General features: G+C 31.4%; 3 protein-coding genes across 3 annotated transcripts; 2 read left to right on the forward strand and 1 right to left on the reverse strand.

The window, feature by feature from the left end:
- Positions 1–216: 216 nt before the first annotated feature.
- On the forward strand, positions 217–1,830 carry LOC7489294 (transcription factor bHLH89). The gene is made up of 3 exons (XM_002314185.3): positions 217–850; positions 965–1,390; positions 1,476–1,830. Exons 1-3 carry the CDS (start codon positions 644–646, stop codon positions 1,557–1,559), a joined length of 717 nt encoding a protein of 238 aa, XP_002314221.1. The 5' UTR covers positions 217–643; the 3' UTR covers positions 1,560–1,830.
- A 134-nt stretch (positions 1,831–1,964) lies between these two features.
- On the reverse strand, positions 1,965–3,177 carry LOC7488160 (citrate synthase, mitochondrial). The gene is made up of 3 exons (XM_002313432.4): positions 2,924–3,177; positions 2,772–2,823; positions 1,965–2,699 (listed from the first exon to the last, which is right to left on the reverse strand). Exons 1-3 carry the CDS (start codon positions 3,001–3,003, stop codon positions 2,601–2,603), a joined length of 231 nt encoding a protein of 76 aa, XP_002313468.2. The 5' UTR covers positions 3,004–3,177; the 3' UTR covers positions 1,965–2,600.
- An 11,343-nt stretch (positions 3,178–14,520) lies between these two features.
- On the forward strand, positions 14,521–16,052 carry LOC7488159 (F-box/kelch-repeat protein SKIP25). The gene has a single exon (XM_002314184.4). The coding sequence runs from the start codon at positions 14,651–14,653 to the stop codon at positions 15,842–15,844; it is 1,194 nt and encodes a 397-aa protein (XP_002314220.1). The 5' UTR covers positions 14,521–14,650; the 3' UTR covers positions 15,845–16,052.
- Positions 16,053–27,926: the final 11,874 nt, after the last annotated feature.

Below are 27,926 nucleotides of genomic sequence, written 5' to 3' on the forward strand. Positions count from 1 at the left end.
TTAGGAATGCAGTTAAAATCATGTTTTTAAAAAAAATAATTTTTTTTTGTTATAATTTTTTTTTATATGCTGATATTAAAAAAAAAATTAAAAATTATTTTGATATATTTCTGATCAAAAAGTATTTTGAAAAATAACCATTATCATACTCTCAAACACCACTTAATCACCGATCGATCCTGGTTTATTTATTTATTTATTTATTTATATTTTTGGTAAAAGGTCAGTGCTGCAAACTGCCTTGATCACATGTATTATCAAGCAGACAACACACTAAGGCCATCTTGAGATTTGCAGGCCATTCATAATCAAAGCATGTGTGTGTAGCATATGCATGGTTGTGATTCCACACCAAACCACAATATTTTCTCCAAATTAGGGTTACTGGCATAAGTTGCAGTAGTTCTTTCCTAACATAATCCTACCTAATCAATAAGCTAAGAGTACCCATTAATTTTCTGCAATACTGTAGCAGGGAGAAAAGGTGTGATCAGTGGGACTATCAGTCAGCTGCAACCTCCAAGCTCCTTCCATGCATAATGCATGCAACTCCACATCCCTCTCATTATACTTCTGATTCATTTCTATATCTAGTTTTTCTTTTCTTACAATTAATTACTCTCCTCTTCCTAGTTTAGAACAGATGATTAAGCAGCTGCGACAACAGATCAAGCCCTCCATGGAAGAACTACCTGGTCTCGAACTTGGAATGACATCATGTACTGATATGATACAAGAGCAGCAAAGCACTACTTCTCTCATCGCCTTTGCTATTGAGCTCCAAAGAAGAGGGCAGTTGAATGATAACTACAAAACCTTGAGGGATTTGATTAAAAATCCTTCCACCAAGGTACTTGTACCCTACATTAGTTATTAATTGCTTTTCTTATTTAAAATCCGTTTGTTTGTGCGGCCAGCCGCGTAAACAAACACGCTAACTCATTTACTTGTTTTTTCTATATAGGAGGACAGAGCAACTGTGATTAGAGATGCTATTAAGTATATCATACAACTTATCCGAACAGTTTATGAACTCAAACAACTAGTGGAGAAAACGAGAGGTAAGAAATTAGATACCATAGGAGGGGTAGACGTTTTTACGAAGCCTGTTGTTCGTAAATCACAATATAGCCATTCCTACAATGATGTTAGTAGTGGACCATCATTTTCGAAGAAGCATAGCTCGGTTCAGAGGAAATCTAAGGATACAGAGATAGATGTGCGCATTATTGGTGATGAAGTTACCATCAAAGTCCTTCGCCGAAGGAAGAAGAACGATTATTGCTTGCTGTTTGTGTCCAGGGTTCTTGATGAGCTTCATATGGATCTCCATTTTGTTTCCAGTTGCTATATTGGCTACGAAACCTATTATTTTCAGTTTAAAACCAAGGTCTGGACTGTCATTAATTTACCAGACGTATTATCAAATGTAACTTGGTCTACTGATGCTGCAAATGTGCTTTGAATTATTGCAGATTAATGGAGGACCTTCGAGTGATAATGCGCATACCATAGCCGACAAGTTGATTGAGGTTCTGGACAGCAGTTGTTCTATATAGGGCAGGACGAAGAATTATGGATTTGAAGGTGATGCTCTTATATGTCAACAAATCATCATGCTAAGTTTGAGGACTGAGAATTTGTGTGCAAAAATGTATTCAGAAGGGGTTAATTATACACGCACGTAGTTCCTTGAAGACCTACTATATCAATTTGGTTTGATGGGATCTCATAGTTTTCGTTGAAGCAGTCTAATTAACAAAGTTCCTGGCTAATATTTTAATCTTTAATTCGGTTCATAAATTCAATGGCATGTCATTTGTATCTCTAGTTTCTGTTTATGAACTCTGAATATTATTCTTTTTCAAATTTTCATCTTTCAGAGAATAAATTATTATTTTCTTAAAGAAAAAGAGACCAAATATACTATACTAGCAAGGGGGAGGGGGGCAAAATGCCTTAACCTTGGGGGGCAGGGCCCTTGGATTCATCATCCATGCCTGCATCCGCATGGTCTGGGCGTGTCGAGTGCCAAATCATAATTAATATTCTCTCTAGTTTCTGTCTGCTTGGGAAGCTCTGGAGCTCACAAGAAACATGTCATAGGGGATGCTGATGAGAGGCAGGGCTCTTTAACAACAAGCCTCACCAAGGATGTAGAGCAGGGCGTCCGCATGGTCGATGATGAAGAGCATCATCAAACTCTTTCTACAGATGAAGAACATCAATAATCAAAAGCCAGAGAGAAACTTTTCAAGGGGCTGCTCATTGTTTAGAAATCTCCGAAAAGAAAAGATGGTTTAGTACTGCGGGTAGAATAAATTTTCGATTCTCACTAGGAGGGATTTTGAAGTTAGGAGATAATTGACAAAGATTTTCAAGTCAAAAGAAGGTTGGTATAGATCAATCAAATTTGGGGATGACACCTAGTTATAACTGAGAAATTTGTGAAGAAACTCAACAATACTAGAGTTTGAAATTCCTGGAAATTTGACTACAATAGAGCTCGTTAACTTTACACCAGTCCTGTATCCAACACGAATCTCATGTTTCTGAGCAATCATTACTGGGTAAAAAAATGGAGCACTCTTCACCAGTTCTCAGGATGAAGCTGCTTTCTTGCAGTGATTCTCAAGCCAACCCATTGTAACACTTTTCGGCCTCTCAAGCGGCAATCCAAGAGCTCGCTCCCATATCAGCTGGAAGAACAAAACTGATTCAGAAAAATTTAAGCCGCAGGATCACAGAAAACGAAAATGACTAGAACGAACCTGAGAACAAATGCCGATACTCCTTGATACACCGAATAGTACTGTGTAGTACCTATAAATATGCAAATTTTAACGAACATTATCGTCTTTTCTCCAAGTAATATAGTTGCGATTGAAAAAGTCTGGTGCTTGAAGAAATATAGAGGGAATACCTAGCTTCAGTTAAACCGTAGTAGTTCAGCAACACCCCACCATGAGCATCAACATTAGGCCATGGGTTTTTAACCTGCATGGAGCATAAAATCCATGATTAGTTTGACAGGAACATCAAAATGTACTAGAAATTGGATCTACGGACAAAATACAAATAACATTCTTACCGCCCGAGAGACATATACATGATTATATGTCATTTATGCTCTCTGCATAAAGCAAAAGGATGAGCAACTTGCCTTGCCCAGCTCAGTAAGAAAGCAACAAATGCCTGACATGATGGTTAACTGATATAAGATATCTCCTTTTTTATTTAAAAAAGTGATTTGATCTCGATGCCACTCATAGACTTTGTGCTTGCAATATGTAAATCCTTCAAAGACACAGAAAGATCAAGGAAGTCACAAATAATTTCATGCAACGTGGAAATTACAACTCCAGTTGACCCAATTATCTTTTCAATCATGGTATGTCTCGAACATATAGATTTTTTTGTATGGATATCCAAGGGCGGATAAATGTATGTACTCGGATGGGCTCTAGCTAAGGTCAAGATTTTATCAATATTTGTTGACTAGTTTTATGTAAAGAAATTTTGTAATTCTCAATAGAGGTATTAAAAAATTCTGAAATTTTACGTGGAGTCTTCTAATATGATGTTTTAGCTTGGGTTAAAATTTCAGAATTTTTGGAGAAATTCAGAAATTTGATAAAAAAAATCATAATTTGACCAGTTTTACTTTATTCAGTGTAATTTTTAATCCGACTATCAGATTGAGCTGAAATTTTACGAGGAATCTTAAAATATATTGAATAAAATCTGGTTAACATTTTAGAAAGAACAGAGTTTGGTAGTGCTAACAAAAAAACGTCAAATAAAAGCAAAATGACTCATTAAGGATAAAATGATTATTTTCCATTAAAAAATAAAACAAATCAGTTCTTCCTTCCTTTTATATGTTGCCGATTGGGCAGAAGAAGAATAGAAAAAGAAAGAAAAGAAAAGGCGAGAGAGAAAGAGAGAAAAGTAAGGGAAAAACATTAAAAAAAAATCCAAGGAAAAAAATAAGAAAAGTGAGAGAATAACCTTGTAAACTTACAAAGTCTAACTTATAAAATATTAATCTAAGGAAGAATTAAGTGAAAGAAGGAGGAATTAAGAGAGGGAAAAAATTTCATTACTTTGTTTTTCGGTTGACATGAGCTTGTTAATTTATCCCAGTTGAGGGGTTATTACAATATCGATTCAGATTCGATTATAGATGAATTATATTTCATAAAACATCGAAGGATGTAACTTTAATAGTGAGTTTATTTTTACTTTCACTTTAATTTTATATACTTTCAAATTTATTTTTTAATATTTTGGGTAGTGTATTTGAATTAAAACTTTACTGTTAACTTTAAAAATTTATGTACATGAGTTAATAATTTATTTTTAAAAAAAAATTATATATTTATTTAATAGCCCAGGGTAGGAAAAATTCCTGGCTCCACCCTTGTGCATATCAACATGGATATTTCTCCGTAAACCGTTTTTATAGAAGATGCATCGTCACAACATTTAGATTAAGAAACTTTTTATTTTTACACCTTTTGCATGAACATCTAATATTACCATACAATTTATTTTTACCCTCTGTCATTCCCTCATTATATATCGAAGTAATTTTTTTGTTAGTGTTTATCAATAGATACAGGGATAGAAAATTATATCGGTAGAGATCATCGCAATATCCTGATAAAATTTTTCTATCGTTATTTTTGTATATATTTGTCAATTTTCTAGTAGTATTTTAAAACTTAAGAAACTATGGTTTTATGTCCTTTAACACTATAAGCTGCATCGTATATGATCCTCTAGAACGTCCACAAGTGATTTTGCGGGTGGTTTGGTTGAAACTTGGAACAGAATGAGGTTCTTTTTATGCAAGCCCATAATTTTGATTTGTTTGACCATATGCAAATAATTTCTTCAACTTTGTCTGACAACGATTGTAGCATTTTTGAGTCATCTGATAAGCGGTGAGGTTTTGAAATCCCAGCGCTGGAGCCACTCTAATTATCTGGGCTGGTTTTAAGTTGCAAAATCAAGTTGTTACTTTACTTTACTTCCTCCATCCCTTTTCGTAAAAGAAAACAAATTAAGCAAGAAATTGCATGCTTTCACCACTGGATTATTGTCCTAATTGCAGAGCCAGCAATTTGCTGCAACATTTTTATATGCTTTGTTTTGTGTGCCACCTTTTTAAGGTGTTATTTTGGCAATAACTTGGACAACTCTTTGGAGTTTTGCAAGAAAAGTCGATAAAATCAGCAAGAAATTGCATGCTTCACATATTTGGTTAGCAAGGGAGGATTATTGCACGTAGTTAAAGAAAATATCCTGAGCTAAAAAATGCGCACCAATATTTATTAGGGAGAGAATCACTCTTGGTGCCAAGCATAAGACTCTTGTTGCCAAGCAGAAGACTCTTGTTCTGCTATAATTGAATCCAAACTCACCTGAAGCACTATCGATGCATGGTGCTGTATGCTAATCCCATGTGATGGAGAATAAAATTTTAGAGATGCCCTTTTTTCTCTTCTTCTTCTTCCTTTACCTTCTTTTCTTGTAGCAGTTACTGTTAATCTATTCGCTAATACTACACCTGGTGTTAATTCAAGAAACCATGAAAGTGATGATGCACCTTTCTCGTCGGAAACCAAAAATGAAAATGTTGGGCCTCAAGCGATGCCTGGGTTCCTCCTTATAAGGGTTTATTGTGGAATATGAAACACTACATTTAAGATGTTTTTCAGCACAAACCCAACACGTCGAGATTGATTCACCGGGAAATCGAATCATGCAATATATTTTTGGATTTAAACCCAAAATAATAACATGAAAAACAAATCTATTTATCATTTCAATAATATTTGTCATATGTTTTTCTCCTATGCTTAATAGTAAATAATGTTAAACAATTTAAATAAATAAATAAAAATATAAAAATATTATGCAAAATTGATAGAAAAATATCAAGAAATCACGAATTTTTTTTTTTTTAATATTATTATTGGGATGGGTCACCCCAGCTATATGGGCTAAGCCCAGCCTTTTGGATCGACTAGCGCCCCAATGAAGTTGGGCTGGTTTGGCCCAACAGACCTGACCCTTTTTTTTTTTAGGTTGGGCTGGATCCGACCTAACCATTATGGGATAGGGTGGCACAGATCTAGCCCAAACTCAGGGGGGGTTAATTATTTCCCCCCTACACCTTGCATGCAAAACGAATTATCGTTCTGCATGCAGGAGAATAATGGCGGAGGGAGGACGAAAAGGAAGGAGGAGATTACCTGGCATAAGGGGTTGATGGTGGCCTGGTTGTGGAGCTGATGGAGTGGAGACGGCTGCAGTTGGTTGCAAGAGAGGAGGAAAGAAAAGTTTGCAGATGAGAGAGAGAGAGAGAACTTGGTGACGCACTCACCATATGAGGTGGTCAAACAGCTATTTGTGGTGGAGATGATGGTGGTCAAGCTGGTGGTGGGAGTGGTGGTGGCCGAAGGCCACGGTGGAGAGAGAAAGAAAAGAGAAACGGTGGTAGAAAAAGAAAAACTAGGGAAAAAGCTGATTTTTTTATCAACTTTGGCCTTTAATTTCTCCTCCCTCTGGCCATGAAATCCACTCCTATTTACAGGGAGTGGAAGAGGGACGTTTCATCCTTATTAGTGTCAAATCTTAGCTCTTGATTCAACCTAGAAGAATCTCAACCGTTGGCTCAAAGTAGCTATCATGGGCTATCAAATTTGTTGTAGGAAAAGGGCTGGTCGGGTTGGCCACTTTGAGGTGGTGCCACAACCGTTATGGCGTCAATCGGCCTGAAAAGATCACACTGGCATGTAGTCAGGTGTTATGTGATCGTTTGCATGTAGAGGGATGAAGTATTAAATATTTTGGAAAGAAGGCCACTCGAGTAGCTTTTCTAAATAAGAAGATGAACAATTAACCCAAAACGACACCATTTTGGTCAAGTTCATTTTAATACTTTGATTTATGATTTGTCTCAATTACACCCCTAATTGGTTTCAAACTTTCAATTTTGTTCAAATTTACCCCTGAAGAACTTCAATTTCAGCATCTTTTATATTTTTATCCTTAGTCTTGGATTTATGCAATTCGACCTTCACTTGACCATTAAACTTTCAATTCTCTTCAATTTCACCCCTGATTTCAAGCAATTGGGTTCTCATAGTTCGACATCTTTTACAAAATGATCATTGGCTACGAATTTTTTCAATTTATCCCTTAATTGATCTAAAAACTTTGATTTTCTTGCAATTTTACCCCTCATTTCAATTAATTGACTTGGTATAAATTAAATTTATTCTCCTAAAATTCCATTCTTCCTAATTAAGCCTAAATTAGGCTCCCAAACTTAAGTTTTCACCAATTAAGCCCCTAATAAAATTAATCTGACCAATTTAAAGTATAATTAAGTTCTTGCACTTAGTTAAATCATTACCCAAATTAATTCTTAAACATAATTAAACTTTAAATTTACCCATGATTAAATCAAATTGACCTATTAAAAATCTAATTATGTCCTTAGGCTTAATTTTTATACAAATTCGTCCAATAATTATTTAATTTAACCTTTGAATCTGCATTTTCTCTTTAATTTTTGGTAAAATAGGATACAATTAGGTTTCCATATCCATCTAAAATTGCACTTTGATTTTTTTTACATGTGAAATCCTCACTGCTTGCTTTTGCCAAAATATCCGTTTTTTTTTTTTGAAAAAAAAAAGAAGATTAATTTGGAGAACAACACATAAATAGGTTATGACAATTAAAATTCTTGTTTTTTTAGTGTGTTTTTTTTTTTCAAAGAGAGAGAGATATGGTGAATAAGTAGGGTATTTTAAGATTTTGTTTTTCAATGAGAGTAACATTGAGTGAGGCATTACTCATGGATATAAATTTTGCAATATGCAAGTTGTAGAAACAAATTATAATGTAAAAACATCAATTTAATATTTATCATTCATTAAATTAAATTAAAGTGCATTATGCATAATTACATACTCATCTTCCATCAACTTTTTATAGGTTTTCCAAGGTTCATGGTTGACTGGTTGTGTCAAAGGAATGATGTATCAACAAAGGCACAATGCTCAACAACATCGATTCATGATAACAAGACTGGCATGTTAATAACTTTGAGGGGTAGCTTAATTAATCAGGTTTTGAGTTTGCTTTCCAATAATCACGAGTTCGAATCCTCTCAAGGCTACCGAAGGCTTACATGGTCGTTAACTTCAGGGCCCGTGGGATTAGTCGAGGTGCGTACAAACTAGCATGGACACCTATGTTAATCAAAAATAAAAAGATTAGCATGTTAATTGTGGACTTCCGCCATATTAAGGGTTGTTTATGGGCTGCGATGCAATTTGTTTTTTCTAATTTTTTATAATTATTTTGTTTTTGAAAATTAATTTTTAAATTGTTTTGATATATTGATATCGAAAAAGATTAAAATAAAAAATATTATTATCATGTATTTTCAAATAAAAAAACACTTTAAAAAATAACTATACTATACTTATAAACACTTAATATATCATAATGATAAAATGAATATATTGAATTTGAGTGGAGTATCGTACTCATGGAGTGTAATTTTTTAAAGCAAAAACTTTTCGTTAAATACAAAAACTTTTCGTTAGAAAACAAATCTCTCTTCTTTTTGTTATGGAAAGCAATCCCATATATATATATATATGACCATTGTATGGTTTAGCATGATATGGAGTCTAAGATCGAGGAGTTATTTGAGATGAGATGTCTTCTCTAGATTATATATTGGACTTGTTCTACAAAATTAAATTACATTTTGATTCTTATTCCATTATTCTATTCTCTGAACAGCTGTAATTAAATAGCTAAAAATAAAAAACGACAATCAAGTAAGTTATATTATCTATGTCAACTATGTAACTTAGTGCATAAATAAATCGATTTATTATGATTTTTATTCAATATTCGAAATCTATAACCAGAAAGTCAAAGAATTGAGTTATAATATTCCAATGCCTCATCAAACCATTGTAATGCCTTTTACTTCAAAAAAAAATATTAAATTAGTTTTTTTCAATATTTTTTAATAATTTTCATGTTTTAGAGTTAAAAATATAAAAAATTATCTTAATATATTTTAAAATCAGAGTTTCCAAGAATTTTGAAATTTTTAGTAATTTTATATCATATATTAATATTAAAAATATATTTTAAAAAATAAAAAAATATATTTTAATATATTTCAAAACATAAAACATTTAAAATATATATTTTAATATATACACTGTAGCAAATCATCAGAAAAGAAAAGAAAAATCATTAATCTCATAGCCTCCAGCCAGTTGGTGACATATCTACGTTCTCATGCATAATTATAATTACTCTTAGCCTGACATAAGTGCATTAGAGGTCTTTTCATGTAAAAGGATGATTTGATGTGAGCGCAAGGTTTCTTATTGGAAAGTATAGAATATTATATTACTTCTCCAGATCAATTTTATTTTTTTAAATTAAAATAACGTCAACTTAATAAAAAAAAACAAAAGTCAACGGGTTACAACTGGGTTTTTGACCGGGTCTTGCCGGGTCACACCTGGTTTTTCTTGCCTCTATTTTTTCTTCAACCCGGCCCGGTTCCAGTCCCGAATCAGTCAGATCCCGAGTTGACCCATTGGGCCGAGTTTCAAAACCATACTTTCAAGTAATCAAAATTTAAAGTGACTGTTTTCAAGTATAATTTTTAATGAATTATGTCTAAAGCTAATGTTCATTAATATATTAAAAAGAATAATATTGTCAAGAGTAATTTTTAGCAATTTTTATTAAATATTTACCATGATTTCAAATAAGAGTAAGGATTTTGGAACCTATACTTTAGATTTTCTTAAAATAAATAAAAAATTAATTGAGACTCAATATTATTTAGTTTTTTTTTTCTCTAGTTTGATGATCAAGAATTTCTTCAAGTTAATTTATCATTTTTTTTTCAATAATTATATTCACACGTAATTTTGAAATACAAATTCAATTTTTATTTTACATAATAAAAAAAACGTAGATAGATATTTTTATTTTATGATTAGGAAACTTGGAATTGAATTTATGTTTTTGTTTACAATACAACAAATATAGTAAAAATGAAACAATCCCTTCTTCTAGAACACTATATACACGTGGATAATATTTTTGCTCTTTTATGGTTGGCAAGAAAAGAGTTTCACTCTCTAGACTCTTAATTATTGCCAAGTAAATTCAAAAGTATGGCATGGACATGGATTTACGATGTGGTTTTCGACTGTCGTTGACTTTTTTTTTATTATTATTTTTAAGCTAAAGTCAACCAATTGATTGTCTGCTCTCGATATAATTATGGCTGTGTTACAAGTCTCTTTTACATTATTGTTTTAGTTAATAAGACTCTTTGTTTGTCATTTATTAAACGTTATTTAATTCTAACACTGCATATAGTCTTCTTTGATGGGATTTGAAGAGTCGGTATGCTACTTTTGGGTTTTATTTTTTTAAAAAAAAAATATTGAAAAGTATAGTAGTGGTTATTTTATAAAGTATTTTTTTTGTTTTAAAATATATTAAAATAATATTTTTTTAAAAAAAATTAATTTTAATATTAACACTTTAAAATAATCTGAAACACCAAAAACTTTTAATTTGAATCAATGAAAAAAATAATTTTTTTATGAAAAACACTCTTGAAATACAAAAACAAACAAGTTCTCCTTAGATTTCACTAAGAGTATCCTCTGATGTTCTTTGATGATCAATTTTACTGATTTTGATTTTTTAATTAAAGATGATGTTAAGATTGTATTTTTATTTTCATGTTAACATGTATTGTTATTATTTATAGTAATCTTAATTAGAAGAAATTAGATTTAAAATTGATATTTTTTAATTTTTTAAGAATATCAAGTTCATTTTTTTCATTTATACAAAATCAGGAAAGTTAAATTTTTATTTTAAAAGGTTTTTTTATATATTTTTTAATATAAATGAACATGTGTCATCATTTATTGGTTAAATTTTATGTCAACTGATAGATGGCCACATCAAAGACATAATATACAAGAACACAATTAGATAAAAATAATAATAATAATAAAGGGATTCAATAATAATAATAATAAAACATTGAAGAGTATAGGGATACATCATGGTTAAAAGTCACTCAATATTATATTAAATCAATAAATTATTTTAATTTACAAATATATTTGGTACCAAAGTTATCAATTTTAAACATCATTTACAAGCACTTTGTGAATACTCACCTAGAACGTATTAAACGTAGTTTAGCCACAATACATAGCAAGAATATTATTGTCTCGTGTTACAAGACAACATTTTTTTTCTTTTAAATAATGAGATAATAACATATTGAATCGATTCAGGTTAATATATTAGATCCACAATCCGAATTATGAGACTTTGATAACCTCGTATGAAGCAAATAAAAACAAATTATTAAACCTAATTTCATTCAATCTAATTTTAAATGATATATTTTTTTAAAAAAATCAATTGAAAAAATAACAAAAAAATAACCTGAATCAACATAGGTTAATCTACCAAACATATGATCTGAGTCATAAAATTGAGATAATCTCATAAAAAAATTGAAATAAATTATAAAACTCAATTCTTAATCAACATAACTTAAATGATAATTTTTTTTAAAAAACAATTTTTTATAAAAAAACCTTTAAAAAATTAAATTTATTTAGGTTAACCCAGTTTCATAACTTAAATTATAAAACCGAAATAATTTTATACAAAGTAAATTTTAAAAAATTATAAAATATAATCTCAAATAAATTTAATATTAAAAAAAAAAAACATTGATTCGATTACAGTGTTTTACAGTAAGATCAAACAGTAAATCTACCTCCTCTTGTTGGTTTTGTTAATATATACGTGTTCATAATCTATTAATCATCGTTCTAGACAATGATGCGTGGGCGCAACAACTAGGAGAAGTAAACAAAAGAACGCCGATTTGGGAAGCCGAGCTCGAATGGCGGCGGCTGAGCACCGATTAGGCGAAGAAGGCGGCAAATGCGTGCAATAGTGGATTTCACGTGACAAAAAGGACCTTTCGTTGTGGTCATACACCAATACGACAAAATCTCCTTTTTCAGATTCACCTACTCTTTACTCCATCTTTATTATTATTATTACTCCATCTTTATTATTATTCTTATTCTTATTATTATAATATTTTACGCATGTCTACGTGGCAAGTGGTAATTTTCTACTACTGTACTGGTAGGGTAGTTAGTTTTAAAATCCGGCCCGCAGATTGATTTGGGATCCGGCCACCCCAAAACTAAAACTAGATCGAGTTGAAAAAAAAATTAGGAATAGATAAAACTCGGTGTGACCCGACTGACTCGGCAAGACCCGGTCAAAAACCTGGTTGCAACCTGTTGACTTTTGTTTTTTTATTAAAACGACATCGTTTTGATTTAAAAATTTTTTTGACTCGGGCAACCCGGTCAAAACCCAGAACCCTAGTTTTGGACCGAGCCGGATCTAAAAACTATGTCTAATACCATGAATGACACAAGTAAAGTGAATTATTCTATTAGGTTTTGCTTTTATTAAGATCAAACAAGTTTAAATGGATAAAAACAAAAAAAAAAAGTTAAGTTATTTTTGCTGTGTTATGTTTTTCTAAAACAAAAAATAGATAATTTGGTCTCCTTGATTATATATAGTCTTTTTTATTGTTTAATTTTTTGAGATAATTTTATTTAATTTTTAAAATTAAAACCAAATCAAATCAGATTTAAAATTTACAATTTTTTAAATAAACTCAAAAAATTAACATAAAAAAATAAAATAAAAATCAGCATGATTTGCTAACCAATAAAAACGTACGAAAGTCGATCACTCAACATAAAAAAAAGAGAGTACCACCGTCTACAAGAATTTCACCAAGGAAATGCAAATCGAGAGAAACCCACCCCTAGATTTCTTGGTCCTACTGGAATTAGCGCTGATAAGTTCTGATGTTTTTTACACGTCACTACACTACATGTAGCTCATAATATCTTCACCAAATATTTGCGGCCATATATGCTTTCATTTAACAACAAGGAGAGAGATTTTATGCATTAGAAAAGCTACTGCATGTTGAAAACAATTAAAGTGTTTTTTTTTAAGTATATATTTTTTATTTTTTAAAAATTTATTTTTAATATTAACATATCAAAATAATTTAAAAACAAAAAAATAAATTTAAAATAAAAAAATTAAAATAAAGAAAAACAATATTTAAATTTGTTCACAACCACGCATCTTGTTTTATTTTTTTACTGAAAGTAGCACAGTAAAAAAATATAGTTAAGAACTTATATAGAAAAATAAGCATAATTTAACAAGTTTTTACGATTTTTTTTTAAAAAAGGATGGAATTTTAAACTCCAACAACTCTACGTGCTGACACCTCCTCTAACAGCTTTACCTTTTCTCATTCACGTAGAGCTACAGAGCATCATGAGCTTGCTGACACCTCCGCTAGCTGCTCCACCTTTTCTCATTTATTACTTGTGTTTCCTATTGATTGCTTAGGTAGCGTTTGGAACACGTCTAAAAGTTTTTTTTCCTTATATATATATATATATATATATTTGTACTTTTTTAAATTAATTTTATTATATTTTTAGATGATTTTTATATTATTTTACAAATTAAAAAATATTTTGAAGAACAACCAAATATTATCAAAATCTAAGGCCCTGTTTGTTTGTTGGAAAGTAGTTTTTTTTGGAAAGTGAATTCCGGAAAAGTGAATTATTTTCTGATGTTTGGTAGTGTAATGAAAAATAAGTTGGAAAATATTTTCCAGTGTTTGGTTATGTCATTGAAAATGAGTTGGATGAAATTCTAAAACAAATATTCAAAACAAAATATATATATAGTAATCAAAAGTTTAAGGACTAAATTTGATATAATGACATTTCTAAATTTTTCACAACATCCAGAAAGTGTTTTCCCCCCAAAATAAAAGGAAAACACTTTTCTGGAAACCAAGCTAAATTTTTCTTTGACTGAAAAGTGTTTTCCGTTGACTAACTTTTCTACTGGCAAATAAATACAAGAAAGTTGAAAAATGATTTTTTGAAAATTAGTTTCTGGGAAACAAACTCAGCCAAAGCCATTACATAGTGTCCTCATTGGCTGTCTATTTTGGAGGGGATGCATGAGAGTATCTTAGTAATTGTTTTTTAAAATATTTTTTATTTAAAAAATATATTAAAATAATATTTTTTATGTTAAAAAAATTATTTTTAATATTAATATTTTAAAAAATACTATTTGAAAAGCAATTCAAACAGGTGGTTAAACCCTAAAATCTTTTACATCCCTGTCTCTCTCTCTCTCTCTCTCTCGCACGACAGCCAGCTACTACATTTTCAATTCCTACGCTACTTTTGCCATTTATTTTTCCTTAAGATGTGCTGTGCTAGCTTCTTTGGGCTTCATCTTCCACGACACGCTTATAGATCCCCACTTGTCCACCAATGAGATCTCCTTATGGCTTATCTTTAAAGCCAAAAACAAAAACAAAAATTCAAAATAAGTAAAAACTAAAAAGGCCATTATTAAAGCTCTTCCCAAACAACAAATCCTTCCCTTCCATTTCATGGCCAATTCCATCCAAACTTCCATCACTGACACTACCACCGAAAACCCCACCAAACGTCGACAGCTAATTACAGACGGCCACCGCCACCTAGAACAGCCTCTCATACCAGGTCTCCCTAACGACATAGCCCAGCTTTGTCTCTCCCTTGTTCACCCTTCCACTCTTTACTCTGTTTGCCACTCATGGCGTCGCCTAATCTATTCCCCTTCTTTCCCTCCTTTCTTCTCTTTGTATGCAGTGCTATCATCAACGAATACAAACCATAACCTTCCTGATAATAACTCAATCCAATTCTTTAACTTTGACCCCATTTCTTCCCGGTGGGATTCTCTCCCTCCTCCACCACCAGATCCACCACTCCATCTCATCCTTCGCCACCCTTCCTTTATCTCCCGTGACCTTCCTATACAATCCATCTCCGCCTCTTATCGCTTGATACTTCTTGCTGCTACTTCTCACAGTTTTTCCCCAGCTCTCTCTCGCCCTCTTGTTTTTAATCCACTTTCAGGCTCATGGGCCTTTGGTCCTCCCCTCGCCACACCTCGCCGCTGGTGTGCTGCTGGCTCGGCACATGGCACGGTCTATGTGGCGAGTGGGATCGGATCCCAATACAACACAGACGTGGCCAAGTCATTGGAGAAGTGGGATTTGCAAAACCAGAAAGCCATGATCTCCAACATCCGCAATAAAACAACCACATGGAAATGGGTAAAGGTTAAAGAACTAAAAAACGGGAGATTTAGTAGGGATGCTATTGATGCAGTAGGGTGGAGAGGGAAACTTTGTATGGTGAATATGAAAGGAGATGCAGCTAAAGAAGGGATTGTTTATGACACTGAGAAGGACACATGGGAGGACATGCCACAGGGTATGGTTGCAGGGTGGAGAGGACCCGTGGCAGCCATGGACGAGGAGGTTATGTATGTGGTGGATGAAGCCAAAGGCGTGCTTAGAAAATATGATCCAGAAAGGGATTGCTGGGAGCGTATAATGGAGTCAGAGAGGCTTATTGGAGCACAGCAGATTGCTGCTGGTGGCGGTAGAGTTTGTGTTATTTGCGGCGGTAGTACTGAGCTTGTGGTGCTAGATGTGGTGGCGCTTCCGGTGAGACTATGGGTGGTGGAAACGCCACCGGGATTCGAAGCCTTTCGAATTCATATATTGCCAAGGATAAGCCGCCCAGATAATTGATTTTCTGGTATCGAGATGATTTTTAATTTTATTTGTATACCATATACTTTTCGATCTTATGTTTGGTCTCGGTCTAATATCTTGATAAGTATATCTTACAATAACTTTTTAATCTCCTTTTATTCTCATTGAAAGTGAAAATTTGTCGTTTCTGGAATGAAGAGAAATTGAATATACATATTATACAGTATACCGATGTTGGTGCTAATTTCGGCAAGACTTTGTTTGGGCAATATGGGTATTTTGCTTTGAAAAACTTAAATTAATCTTGGTGCTCCAATTCCTAAGTTCCCAATTTTAAATCTTGTATGAATTGGATTATTTTCTTGTTTATTTGGTAATTTTAATTTGATATTTTTGATTAGGAAATTTCCTTCTTTTTGTTTTTCTTTTTCACAATTAAAGAGTAAATCTAGGAAATAATATATTTAAGAGAGATTTTGAAAGGGGGAGTTTTGCCTATTTATTTGGTCCCTATACTTTTTAAATTATTTTGATTGAGAACCTACACTCCTTTTCATATTGATTAAGTTCATCTACTCTTCATTTAGTTTTGTAGCCATTAGTGTTTGAGTTTGTGTTATTATAGGCCCATAACATGGTTAATTTTTTTTAAAAAATATTTTGAATTTTGGGTAACTTATAATATAATGATAAACTTTTGATTTTAGAGAATTTAAATTATACGTTTATATTATATATGTCTTAAGCTTTTTTTTATGCAAATTAATGTTGTGCATTGTTGTATGGGAAATTGGATCAAAATTAAGAAATAAAATATAAAAATATAATAGGTTAATGTTAATAACTTGGAACTTTTGGTAAATGGAGAGATTTTGCTGAAATATCGATAAATTATGTGATAGACTTACATATACAAATTGTGAAAAAACAATTCCCATATTTACCATAATCTAGTTTGGGTGTTGTCCTGTTGTCCTGAAAATTTAGACTGTTACATCAAAATCCAATAATAACCAAATCATTGTGACATCTACTAAGGTATGACAAGGCTTAACATAATGCATTGTTTGAAGTATTATAGGCATATAAGACTTCACATAAAACTGCCTTAGAAACTTCACCATTTACTTTAACTTATGATAATGATACTATGTTTCTCATTGTCACTTAAAAGAGTTGTATAAGATGATATAGATAGTATAGATTATTAGTATGCTATAGTAGTAGAGCTAGATGATTTGAATGAAATAAGACTTATTGTAGCTGAACCATTTACTAGCAGAAAAAGTTTGAGGTAGCATATAACAAACATATTCAATAAAAGAACATTTTAATGCATGATTTGGTGTGGAAGACCACACTATCAATTAGCCATAAAGATACACAATTTGGTAAATGGTCCTTAAATTAAAAAAGTTCGTATGTTATTGTCAACGTTATTAAAAGAGATGCTTAGTATATAGCTAATCATGATAGAGAGTTGTAATTTTTTTTTATGAATCAATGGTTTATATTTAGGCCCTGTTTGTTTGCTGAAAAGTAGTGTTTTTTGGAAAGTGAATTATGGAGAAAATGAATTCCAAGAAAATATTTTCCGAGAATTAAGGTGTTTGGTCGAGGAATAGAAAAGAAGAAGAAACGAAAAAGAAAAGAAAAAAGTAAATAAAAATGGGTTTGGACACACTGTCAACATATGCAGAGAAGGCTATTTGGTGATGAAAGGGCTGCCATGGCTTTCGATCAAATAAAGAGTCAGCCAATGCTATTTTGAAGGGACATTAAGACAAAAAGAAAGTAAAAGGGGACACATTAAAAGGGGGAAAACTACTACAAATTCAAGAATAAAGAAAGGACACTGTCTTAACCAAATGGTACTCTTCTTTTGACAAGTATGTCGAGAGAACATGTTCCATAAGATATAATACTAATATTAGCAAAAAAGCAAAGGAAAGAATCTTTGCCTGAATCTGAGTTTTAAAATAATAATAGAGTAAAATAACATGTAAAGTACATTTTCAGCTCTTGGGAGGAAGCGTTGGCTAGCAGTGGCTAGCTTGTGGGGGGATGCAACAGCCGAGTGCATGCCTTAAAAGGCATTCTTTCACAGCCACTCAGCTGCTCTTCTCTCTGTCCCACCGCCCCAGCAGCACTCCAGCTGCTACAACTTTTCTCATCCATTACAATAGTATACTACTTGTTCTTGTTAATTTCTCTTCTTTTGATTGCTAAAGTCCAACCATGCCTTTCTGTTGGGTCCCCATTGGCTTTGAATGTGAAAGCTGCATGTCCCTGTGCATTGTTTCCTGGGTCATCGTCAAGCATGACAGGTGCGCCTTCCCACAAAAAAACAAGACACCTACTACATGATCGGCCTTGCAAATTTTGGAGAGCATGAGCGTCAGTCCATGGCTTCCTGGATTTTTAAGCAGAGGCCAGCAAACCGGATCCTGTCATTATTATCTATTTGGCCGTCAAAAGCACAAGCTTCTGATGACATTTTACCAATGTAGTTTTCTTTAAACACAAGAAACTCGTCTCTCGCAACTTGGGATAGATAAGTTAGGTATACACAATTGTAACATCACTAGATCAATGATGCAGGCTAGATTTTCCTTTTTAACATAAAAAAAATTAAACATTGATTAGATGCTTTTTAACAAAAATAAATAAATAAATTGTAAACTCAAAATATAATGTATATTGTATACCATGTTTTTTTTAATATTAATAAGATGATATATTAAATATTTTTTTTCAAATAATAAAACAATTAAATATTGAATCGATCGAACCTTTTTTTCAAATAATAAGACGATTGAATATTGGATCAATCCGTGTTAACTTATTAAATTTACAACTTGTATCATGAGATTGTAATCACCTTATAGAAAACAAATCAAAAAAATTATGAAGATTAATTTTTAATTAACCTAATGTTGAAGGATGAAATTAAAATTTTTTTTAAAAAAATTATAAAAAACCTACCTGAGTCAACCCGGGTTAATTGTCAAACCTGCAATCCAGGTCATGAGATTGGGATAACCCCGTATAAAGAAATAAAAAAAAATATGAAACCTAATTCCCAACTAACCAATGTTGAAGGATGAATTTGAAAAAAAGATCGATTAAAAAAAAAATATAAGTCAACCCGGATTAACATGTTAAGCTCGCGACCTGGTATTAAGATTAAGATAACTTCATAAAAAGAAAACAGTAATTATAAAACTCTATTTTCAATGAATCTAATATTCAAGATTGAAATTGAGAAAAAATTACAAAACTTGTTACTTGGATATGAGATTAGGATAATCTCATAGATAACAAATAAGAAAAAATTGCAAAGCTTGGTTTTCAACCAACTGAGCGTTGAAAGATGAAATAAAAAAAATCAAGAAGAAAAGGTGTAAAAAAAACCTGACCTAAGTCAACCTATTAAACCAGCGACCTGTGTTATGAAATCAAGATAAATTCATAGTAATAATTAAAAAAATTCAACAAATCTAATATTGAAGGTTGAAATAAAAAAATCTATGAGACCGATATATAACCCAACAGAATGGAAATCTAAAAAAAATTATAAAGCATAATTCCTAAAACAACATAATACTGAATGATAAAATTGAAAAAAATAAAAAAGAAAAAAGAAAATTGTGTTGTTGAAGGGTTAAATTAAAAAAATTAACAAAAAAAATAAAAAAAAATCATAAAGTCCAGTTTCTAACCAATCTAATGTTGAAGGATAAAATTGAAAAAAATCCACTAATAAATTATGACATCTTTGCTTTCATTACAACAAACAAATAACCTTTCTATGAGGGTAAAATAGTTTTTGTTTAAAGATTCATTTGATATTATAAAATTAATTGGGGTCATATTAATCTATTAACTCTTTTTTACACATTTAAATTATATAAATACCCTTAATAAATAAACAAAAAAATAATGGAAAAGAGGGTGTTTCCATCTTTTTCTATTAAAAAAAAATACAATTACTTCATTTCCCTTCAAGTAAAAAAATTAAAGAAGGGGTCAAAGAGTATTTTGATATTTTGATCATGGATTTTCTGTTATAATCTATTTCAATTAGAGCCAAATTAATCTTTTAATGAATAAAAAAAAAAGAAAAAGTAGTTGGCCTGTGATTGTCACGCACCAATGAGTGGAAACCATCCACACCTTTCGAGTGAAAATAAAAAAGGCTTGTAATAGCTCACAATTCTAAAAGCTTTTGAGTCTTGAACTCATAAGAAAATGAGGTAATTTGTTTTTCTATATTAATTCAATAATCCTTAAATTCCTTTTTTAAAATCATGTTTGGTATCAATTTAGACTGTCATTAAATCTACCAAAACTTCGATAGAGTTTCTATTTAAAAGTAACATTCCTAAAAACCCAACTTGTAGAAGAACTCATCTCAATTTAACACGTATGATTTGGTTCAATCATCCTGAACCATCAACCAATATAATAAAATGATAGCCTTAAGGTTACTCCCATCACACAAATTATCATATATCCTTCAATAAAAAATATCATTTTCAAACATTACATTTAACACATACATGTATATAGTATTTAAACATAAAATTTACAAAATGCAATTAAAAATTATTGATTAATTATACTATACCGAATTTATTTACATGAAAAAATACTATCAATAATCAACATACAAAAACAAACTTAAAGAATTTGCAATTACAAAATTTTATAACTTTCTAAAAATGGCATAAGGTGTTGAGCACCTTTTTGAAACCTGATGCTCTTCTCAGCTACTCCCAACTCCTGGGGTCTCCCTTATATTAGTAAAGTCAAAGTTATCATAACTAAGGAATTCATTATAAGAATCATATTTTGATTCTTATTCGATTCATATATTTAACCCAATTAAAGAAAATTAATATCATTATACACATTCTAAGAAGTTTAAACCATACACCTATTCAAAACATGTTTCATCCATTTCCATTTCCATGCAACATATAACTCTAACTTAAACACATAAACCAACAAACAATCATTTACTTTCCTACATCTAAAACCTTTCTACAATGTAGTATCTTCCACTTTTAGTCATTATTGTCTAGTTTTTCTTCTATTGTAAGACTACCAAAATGACTTACTTTATACTATTTTTTAGGCTGTTTATTTTAGCCTTCTTTTGCGCCTTAATTTGACCTTACAATAACTCGTATTCACTCCATCTCTATTTTCAAAATATATTGTTTGAACAACCTTATTTCATAAACATATCCTATTAGTAAAACAACCACGATTCTCACACTATCATGTTATCAAAAAAGGTGTTTTTCCCACCCTAACATATTACCAAAACAAACTTTAATCTTGACTTGATATTGTGTTATCAACTTGGCTTCTCTTCCTCTCTATAAAATGAATTGTATGTCCGACTACCATTTACACCACTTTTCTTATCACCAGGATATTTCTTCTCTCTATCCTTCACAAGGATCAAACACCACCTTTCATTGGAATACTTAAGATCCCACCACAATCATTCTCACAATTAGTTCGTAATCCACCATCTTTTCATCCTGGCCAACTATACAATACTGAAATCAAAACACCTTATATCATTAGTCACGATTCTCAAGGTTGACTAATCAAATAATTTCCCAATATTATTATCAACTAAAACCATTAATCTCTACCTCTTGGTAAACTAATCAATCAATGTTGGTCATCAGTATCACTAATGCCATTAGTTTCCACCTTCGAGCAGACTAATCAATCAATGTTGATCATTAGTATTACTAATGCCATTAGTTTTCACATTTGGGCAAATTGATAAATCAATGCTGGTTATCAGTATCATTGATGTTATTAATCTCCACCTCTAGGCAGACTAATCAATTTGTTGTTGTAATAACTTTCTTCTTTACCAAATTAAGTAATGTACTATGTTCAAATATTTTGATTCGTATCGTAAGTCTTACTTGTTATAATCCATCCTTTTATTCTAAACCTTGATACCAAATTTTTATGAATTCATCATCTTCTTTTAACTTTTAAACCTACATATCATCTCTATAATTTAGCTCATTTTACATTTCTTCATACGTACTTTATCTATCTCATCTGAATATTACTTTAACATCATATTTTAACCTCTTTTATTAACACCTTACCCTATATGTATAAAGCATTTAAATATTTTATATCACATTCTATACAACCATAACATTTTACATCATACCATATCCCTAATTTCCGCGACACAATTATTCCTTAACACAAAAAAATTTATAAAAAGAATGACATTTATACAAAACATCATTTAAAGATTCTAAAAAATAAGGTGTCGAGCACCTACCTAGAGCGTGTATGAATCTTGTTCCATTAGTATGTTGTCTAGCTCTCATACTTTCCCTGTGCCTATAGGATTTTCAATCATTGTAAGCACATTTAATCAAACTAAGAACATTATCTTGGTTCCCATTTAACACATGTTTACAAGCATTTATAAAATTTAATATGTGTCCTTGATTTCCAAATGTCATAATCATCTATAAAATTGAATCTAGCATTCACTCAGAGTATGTTCATTTATTCACGCAATAACATATAATCATGCATGCAAATACATCACTCAACAGTTAAATACCTATTTTTAGCCAATTGTCACAACTAACATACTCTTTTTTTTAGATATACTAACCCATTGACCAATTTCTACACATGTTATATCTCTATATAACATTTATCGTCAACATAGTTTCATTTAGTACGACGACTCTTATCATTCTTTTTTTTTATCCGGTGTTTTCAGCTAAAAATTGAAATTTATTTTTCAAGGAATTTATTCTTATTTTATTCATTCTAAAGTCATTTTAACACAATCAAGTTCAAGTTTCAAAAATAATTTCAAAAATATACCCCACACGAAATCATTTTTCCCACTATCTCTTTATTATGGCCGAATTCCATTCAAGGAGCCATAGGTGTTCCTTTTTTTTCTCATTTAAAACTTTATCTACCATATTCAATGAGATAATCAATAAATCATCTTAAGCAATATTAGTTCTCAAATCAACATATTCCTTCCCTTTTTAAGTGAAATGGTCGAATATCCTTCATGACCTAACCATGATTATTTCTACACTTTTCATTATTAATTTCTTACACGAAAAATATAAAATTCATATCAAAGCACGCCCACTCAATTAACAAACTTAATTTCCCCTTTTCATCATTTAGCTGAATTTTATCGTGGTGTAATTCATGAGTTTTTCTTTAATTTTTTCTATAATACAACATTACCCAATCCTAATTCATGTTCAAAAACTCAACTCATAGCAAATGTAGCATATATAAACTCATTATTCAATCAAACACTAAATTCAATCACAAACCTATAAGTTAACTAGTTCAATCCTTCCAAATCATCCATAATTACAAGGAAAGTAAGGCCAAGATCACTTACTTATTCATCAACAACAATATTTAATTCATTTAAACATGATTTCCAACAAAACAAACACTTATTTCAACACTTTCCTACCCTAACTCAACATTACTACATCACAAATTTCAAATCCTCTACATTACCCATAAAAATCAAAGCAATTGGTTATAATAACACTTACTCATGATGTCTAGAATGGATTTAAAGTGGTCTTTTGGCTCATCTTCTCCAATTTCATCCTTTTTTTTAGACCCAAGTTTCTCTATCTAAGAACTTCACTTTCTTCTCTTAATTGTTTTAGCCTCACAACTCACTTATATCATGTTTTCTGTCGCAGGGTGACGTCAAATGACAGGCTAAGTCTCTTGAGAGATATTAGGAAATGAAAGGGTATTGAGTATAATCATAAAGTTATGATTATAAGGTTTAAGAATCGCCACCTAATATTATGATTACTAGAAAATCTATGGTCTGTGAGAGCCCACGGAAGGGACTGGTTGTGCAAGGAAAAGATGCATTACCCAATGCACCATACCTGAGGTAAGCTGCATTGTTGTTTGATTATTTTTCAAGGTCGAGTTTCTGTTCATTGTTCTTGTCTCTAAAATTCAAGGTAGATCTCTGTTCGTGAGGAAGTCTCAATCTTATCGGGCTAAATCCTAACCTATCTATAGTCTAAATTCTAGCATCATATTTATTTTGTACTTTGTATCTTTAATACCTGAGGGTGTACTCTATTGTGTAGTTTTACACTTCCAAATATAAAAGTCTACAGCAAAACCCTAACACTTTAAATATAAAATGAACAAAATGATTAGTGAAGGATTTTTGATATTTTGGCCAATCTCTAACGGATAATCATAAAGTAGTTACGATATCCATTTTTGCATTTCAAAACATGAGAAAGATGCATTTTTGTTTTTATTTTTTTTATAAAAAGTATGCTTAGAAAAATTTTACGATTTTGCCGTATGCATGAAAACAAAATATTTTTTGCTTTTTTAAAAGAGGAATTTAATTTAAAATTTTTGAGATTTGTTTTTGAATTATCAAATTATTTTAGAAATGTTTCAGAGAAAACCGGGTATTTTAATACCAGATCTGTATCTTACAGAGTAAATTTACAACCTGATATTACACAAAATTGGTAGAAAAACATGCGAGAAAATCACAAGTAAAGGACTTATAATGTTTTTTGAATTTTTTAATATCATTACATTATTATTATTATTATATTAGGGTGGACTAACCTAACCATCTGGGCTGGATCCAACTGAGTCGAGTTGGGTCGTTAACAGCCTAGCCTAGTGACCATGAGTTTAATTTTTATGGCCACTGCATATAGAATGCAGTGGCGAGGGGTGTTTTGGAGGGGGGAAACTCGTTTGGTCAGAGGAGGAAAGTTGTAAGAGGGGTTCCTAGTATTGTAGGGAAGATCGGCGAGTGGTTGGTGGCGACAACAATGGTTAAGGCGTGGCAGAGGAAGTGGCCAAAGTGGTGGCCGAGAGGGGGGAAAGAAAAACTAGGCAGAAAGATGGTTTTTTTTTCCTCTCAACTTTGGCTTATGATTTGTCCTTCTTCAAGGAATGGAATCCACCTTTATTTATAGAGGGTGAAAGAGGGACATGTTGTCTTTTGTGGTGTCTAATCTTGGCCCTTGATTCGAACCGGAAGAATCTCAACCATTGGTTCGAAGTTGCCATCATGACCTGAAAAAGTTGCTGTAGAAAGGCTAGTTGGGTTGACAACTTTAAGGTGGTGCCAAGGCCGATGTGGTGTCAATTGACTAAAAAAGACCATATTGGGGTATAGTCAGATGTTAGACCATCATTTGCGTGCAAGTTTTGTCAAATTTAATGGATAAATAAAGCATTAAATGCATTAGAAAGGAGGTCACTCGAGCAGCTTTTTCTGGCTTAAATGGAGAAGAAGATGAACAATCACTAGACGACACGTTGTTTGGTCCTTTTTTTTAATGGTTCAAAATGGCACCTTTTTGGACATTTTAAGGTTTTAATTTAGGGTTGTGGCCAAAGTTGAATTTGGTCCTCCATTTTTTAATTTCTTTCAACTGCACCCCTGATTGACAATAAACTTTCAATTTTATACAATTTTGCCCATGCTAAAATTCAATGCCAGCCCTGAATTTCAACATCCTTTTCAGATTAGTCATTGGTCCTGGATTTATGCAATTTGACCCTCAATTCACCATTAACTTTTAATTTTCTTCAATTTCACCCCTGATTTAAATCAATCGAGTCCCTATAGTTCGACGCCTTTTGTAAAATGGTCATTGACTGTAAATTTATTCAATTTAGCCTTTAATTAACCCCAAAACTTTGATTTTCTTGTTATTTAACCCCTGATTTGAACCAATTGACTTTGTAAAAATTAAATTTGGTGTCCTAAAATTTCAATCTTCTCAATTAAGCCCAAATTAGGCCCCCGAACTTAATTCTTCACCAATTAAGCCCCTAATAAAATTAATTTAGCCCATTTAAAATATAATTAAGTCCTTGCACCTAATTAAATCCTTGAATTACCCGAATTAATTCTTAAATATAATTAAACTTTAATTTGGCCCATGATTTGAACAAATTGACCTTTTAAAAATCTAATTATGTCTTTAGGCTTAATTTTTATGCTGATTCATCCAATAATCATGTAACCTGACCTTGAATCTGCATTGTCTCTCTAGTTTTAGGTAAAATGAGGTACAATTAGGCTCCTGATTCCATTTAAAATTGCAGCTTGATATTTTTTTTTTACATTTGAAATACTCTCAGCTTACTTTTGTCAAAATACCAGTCTTCTTACTATTATTATTTTATTTTGAAAAAATAGGGTAAAAATTGTGGGCAATAACCCAGAAATAGGTTATGACATTTTCCTTCAAAAACCCACTTGATTTCAGTCAAATATTACCATATTTAGATGTTTTCTCTAAAAAATTTCAAATGAAAAGATGAAGAAACGAAACTCCATTGTTGCTGGATGTTTTGGGTTGTTCTAGCCTATTTAAAAAAGTCATTTGCCTCTATTTACAATTTTACCACTCACTTATGCATTTGTGTGTTTTTCATGTAAACTATCCGATTGTCAACTTAAATCACGAGGCCTTTCTAAACTCTTACATTGCAATTGAACAAATATAGAGTTCGATGGTTGGACTCGGTATTCAACTGAATGTGCAATTTGTTATTGTTTAATTGTATTAATCAATTCATTTTTAAACTTGAATGTTTGTCCCACCTCCAAATCTGACCCTCCTAGCATAAGTCTATGACTAAGTGCCTATAGTATCATTAATCCTTTATAGCAAATCATCCGACTATAAATTATTTTTACCCCTACATACAAAGATTTTATTCGACTAATTACATACAATACTATTATGTGTAACCTACTTTAGATGAAAGAATCAATCGTTATCTTAAAATTGTCATCATATACAATCGGTACAAGATAATATTGATGTTTACTAATTTGAGACCTTCCATTTATTTCAACATCAATATTATTATAATTCCACCCAAGTCCATGAAAAAACATTTCTTTCATATCCACATATGACATGTCTAAATTATCATTTAACAACAAATTGCTCATGTCATTGTATATGATACTACCGTTCATACTAGGAACAATAGTACCACCGTAATGACATAACATAAATATGTTATTAGACATTATGTAGGAAAAACAAATCAGATTCTGGTTAATTGGACATAATCTTAACTAAATTGCATTACCCCAACTCTAATTGGCAAAATTCATAGCAAATTCAATCAAATCCAAAAAATATAACGCAAAAGCATACTGGACCAAAATTAAATATAATTCATGATATCAAATCTAATTGATATTTTCATGTTCAATTACATTAAATCAAACCAAAATTCATAGCAAATTAAAATAATTTAAAGAAAATATCAAATTCGACATCTTATCAACAATTCAATGCAACGTGTAATTCATCATAATTGTACCGTATTTATGCTCTATTGCATGAAATCATCAAGCATAGTCGATAGCATTATTAGATGATTCCAACAATCCACACAAAATTCCTAACTCAACAACTTATCCAAAATTAAAAACAACACAATTAATTCGTAATTAATTTAACTTATTTTCATGTTCAACTATATGAAATCAACACTAATTGATTGTATTCATAACTAATTTATCATTAATTCAACAAACTCTAAATTCAACCTACACAATTATTTCATTTCAACTAAACCAAACACAAATTCATAGCAATGTAGTATGTTTACTTTGCTTGTAGGATTAGAAAAAAGGCTGAGGTGACGGTGGCAACCATGACAAATATGGATTTTAAAGAGAAAAACATCCAAGGATGCTTGTACACTAGGATGGATTCAAGTTTTGGGTGTTTTAAGGGCAAAAAAACAAGTGTTTGACAAGTTTTTAAAGAGATAAAGGGTGAGGACATTGGTTTGGAGAGAGAGAGAGAGAGAGAGTTGCTGCATTTGTTGCATTCTTTGATTTTGAAAGAGTTTTAATTTCATGACATGTTGCGAGGGAGAACATTGGTGGGGAGAGAGAGTTCTTGTGTCTGTTGTATTCTTTAATCTGGGGAGGGTTTTAAGCTCATGACATGTCACGCTTGAGAATGATGACATTTAGTAAATGTCGCATTTCTAAAGTATGACAAAGTAAAAATGT

The sequence above is a fragment of the Populus trichocarpa genome, chromosome 9, assembly GCF_000002775.5.
Source record: "Populus trichocarpa isolate Nisqually-1 chromosome 9, P.trichocarpa_v4.1, whole genome shotgun sequence".
Classification (NCBI taxonomy): Eukaryota; Viridiplantae; Streptophyta; class Magnoliopsida; order Malpighiales; family Salicaceae; genus Populus; species Populus trichocarpa.

Coding starts and splice junctions, on each gene's coding strand:
- LOC7489294 (XM_002314185.3), top strand. CDS start 644: ATGATTAAGCAGCTGCGACAACAGATCAAGCCCTCCATGGAAGAACTA. Junction 851..964: donor TTAAAAATCCTTCCACCAAG/GTACTTGTACCC, acceptor TTTTCTATATAG/GAGGACAGAGCAACTGTGAT. Junction 1,391..1,475: donor ATTTTCAGTTTAAAACCAAG/GTCTGGACTGTC, acceptor GAATTATTGCAG/ATTAATGGAGGACCTTCGAG.
- LOC7488160 (XM_002313432.4), bottom strand. CDS start 3,003: ATGCAGGTTAAAAACCCATGGCCTAATGTTGATGCTCATGGTGGGGTG. Junction 2,824..2,923: donor TACGGTTTAACTGAAGCTAG/GTATTCCCTCTA, acceptor GCATATTTATAG/GTACTACACAGTACTATTCG. Junction 2,700..2,771: donor GTATCGGCATTTGTTCTCAG/GTTCGTTCTAGT, acceptor TTGTTCTTCCAG/CTGATATGGGAGCGAGCTCT.
- LOC7488159 (XM_002314184.4), top strand. CDS start 14,651: ATGGCCAATTCCATCCAAACTTCCATCACTGACACTACCACCGAAAAC.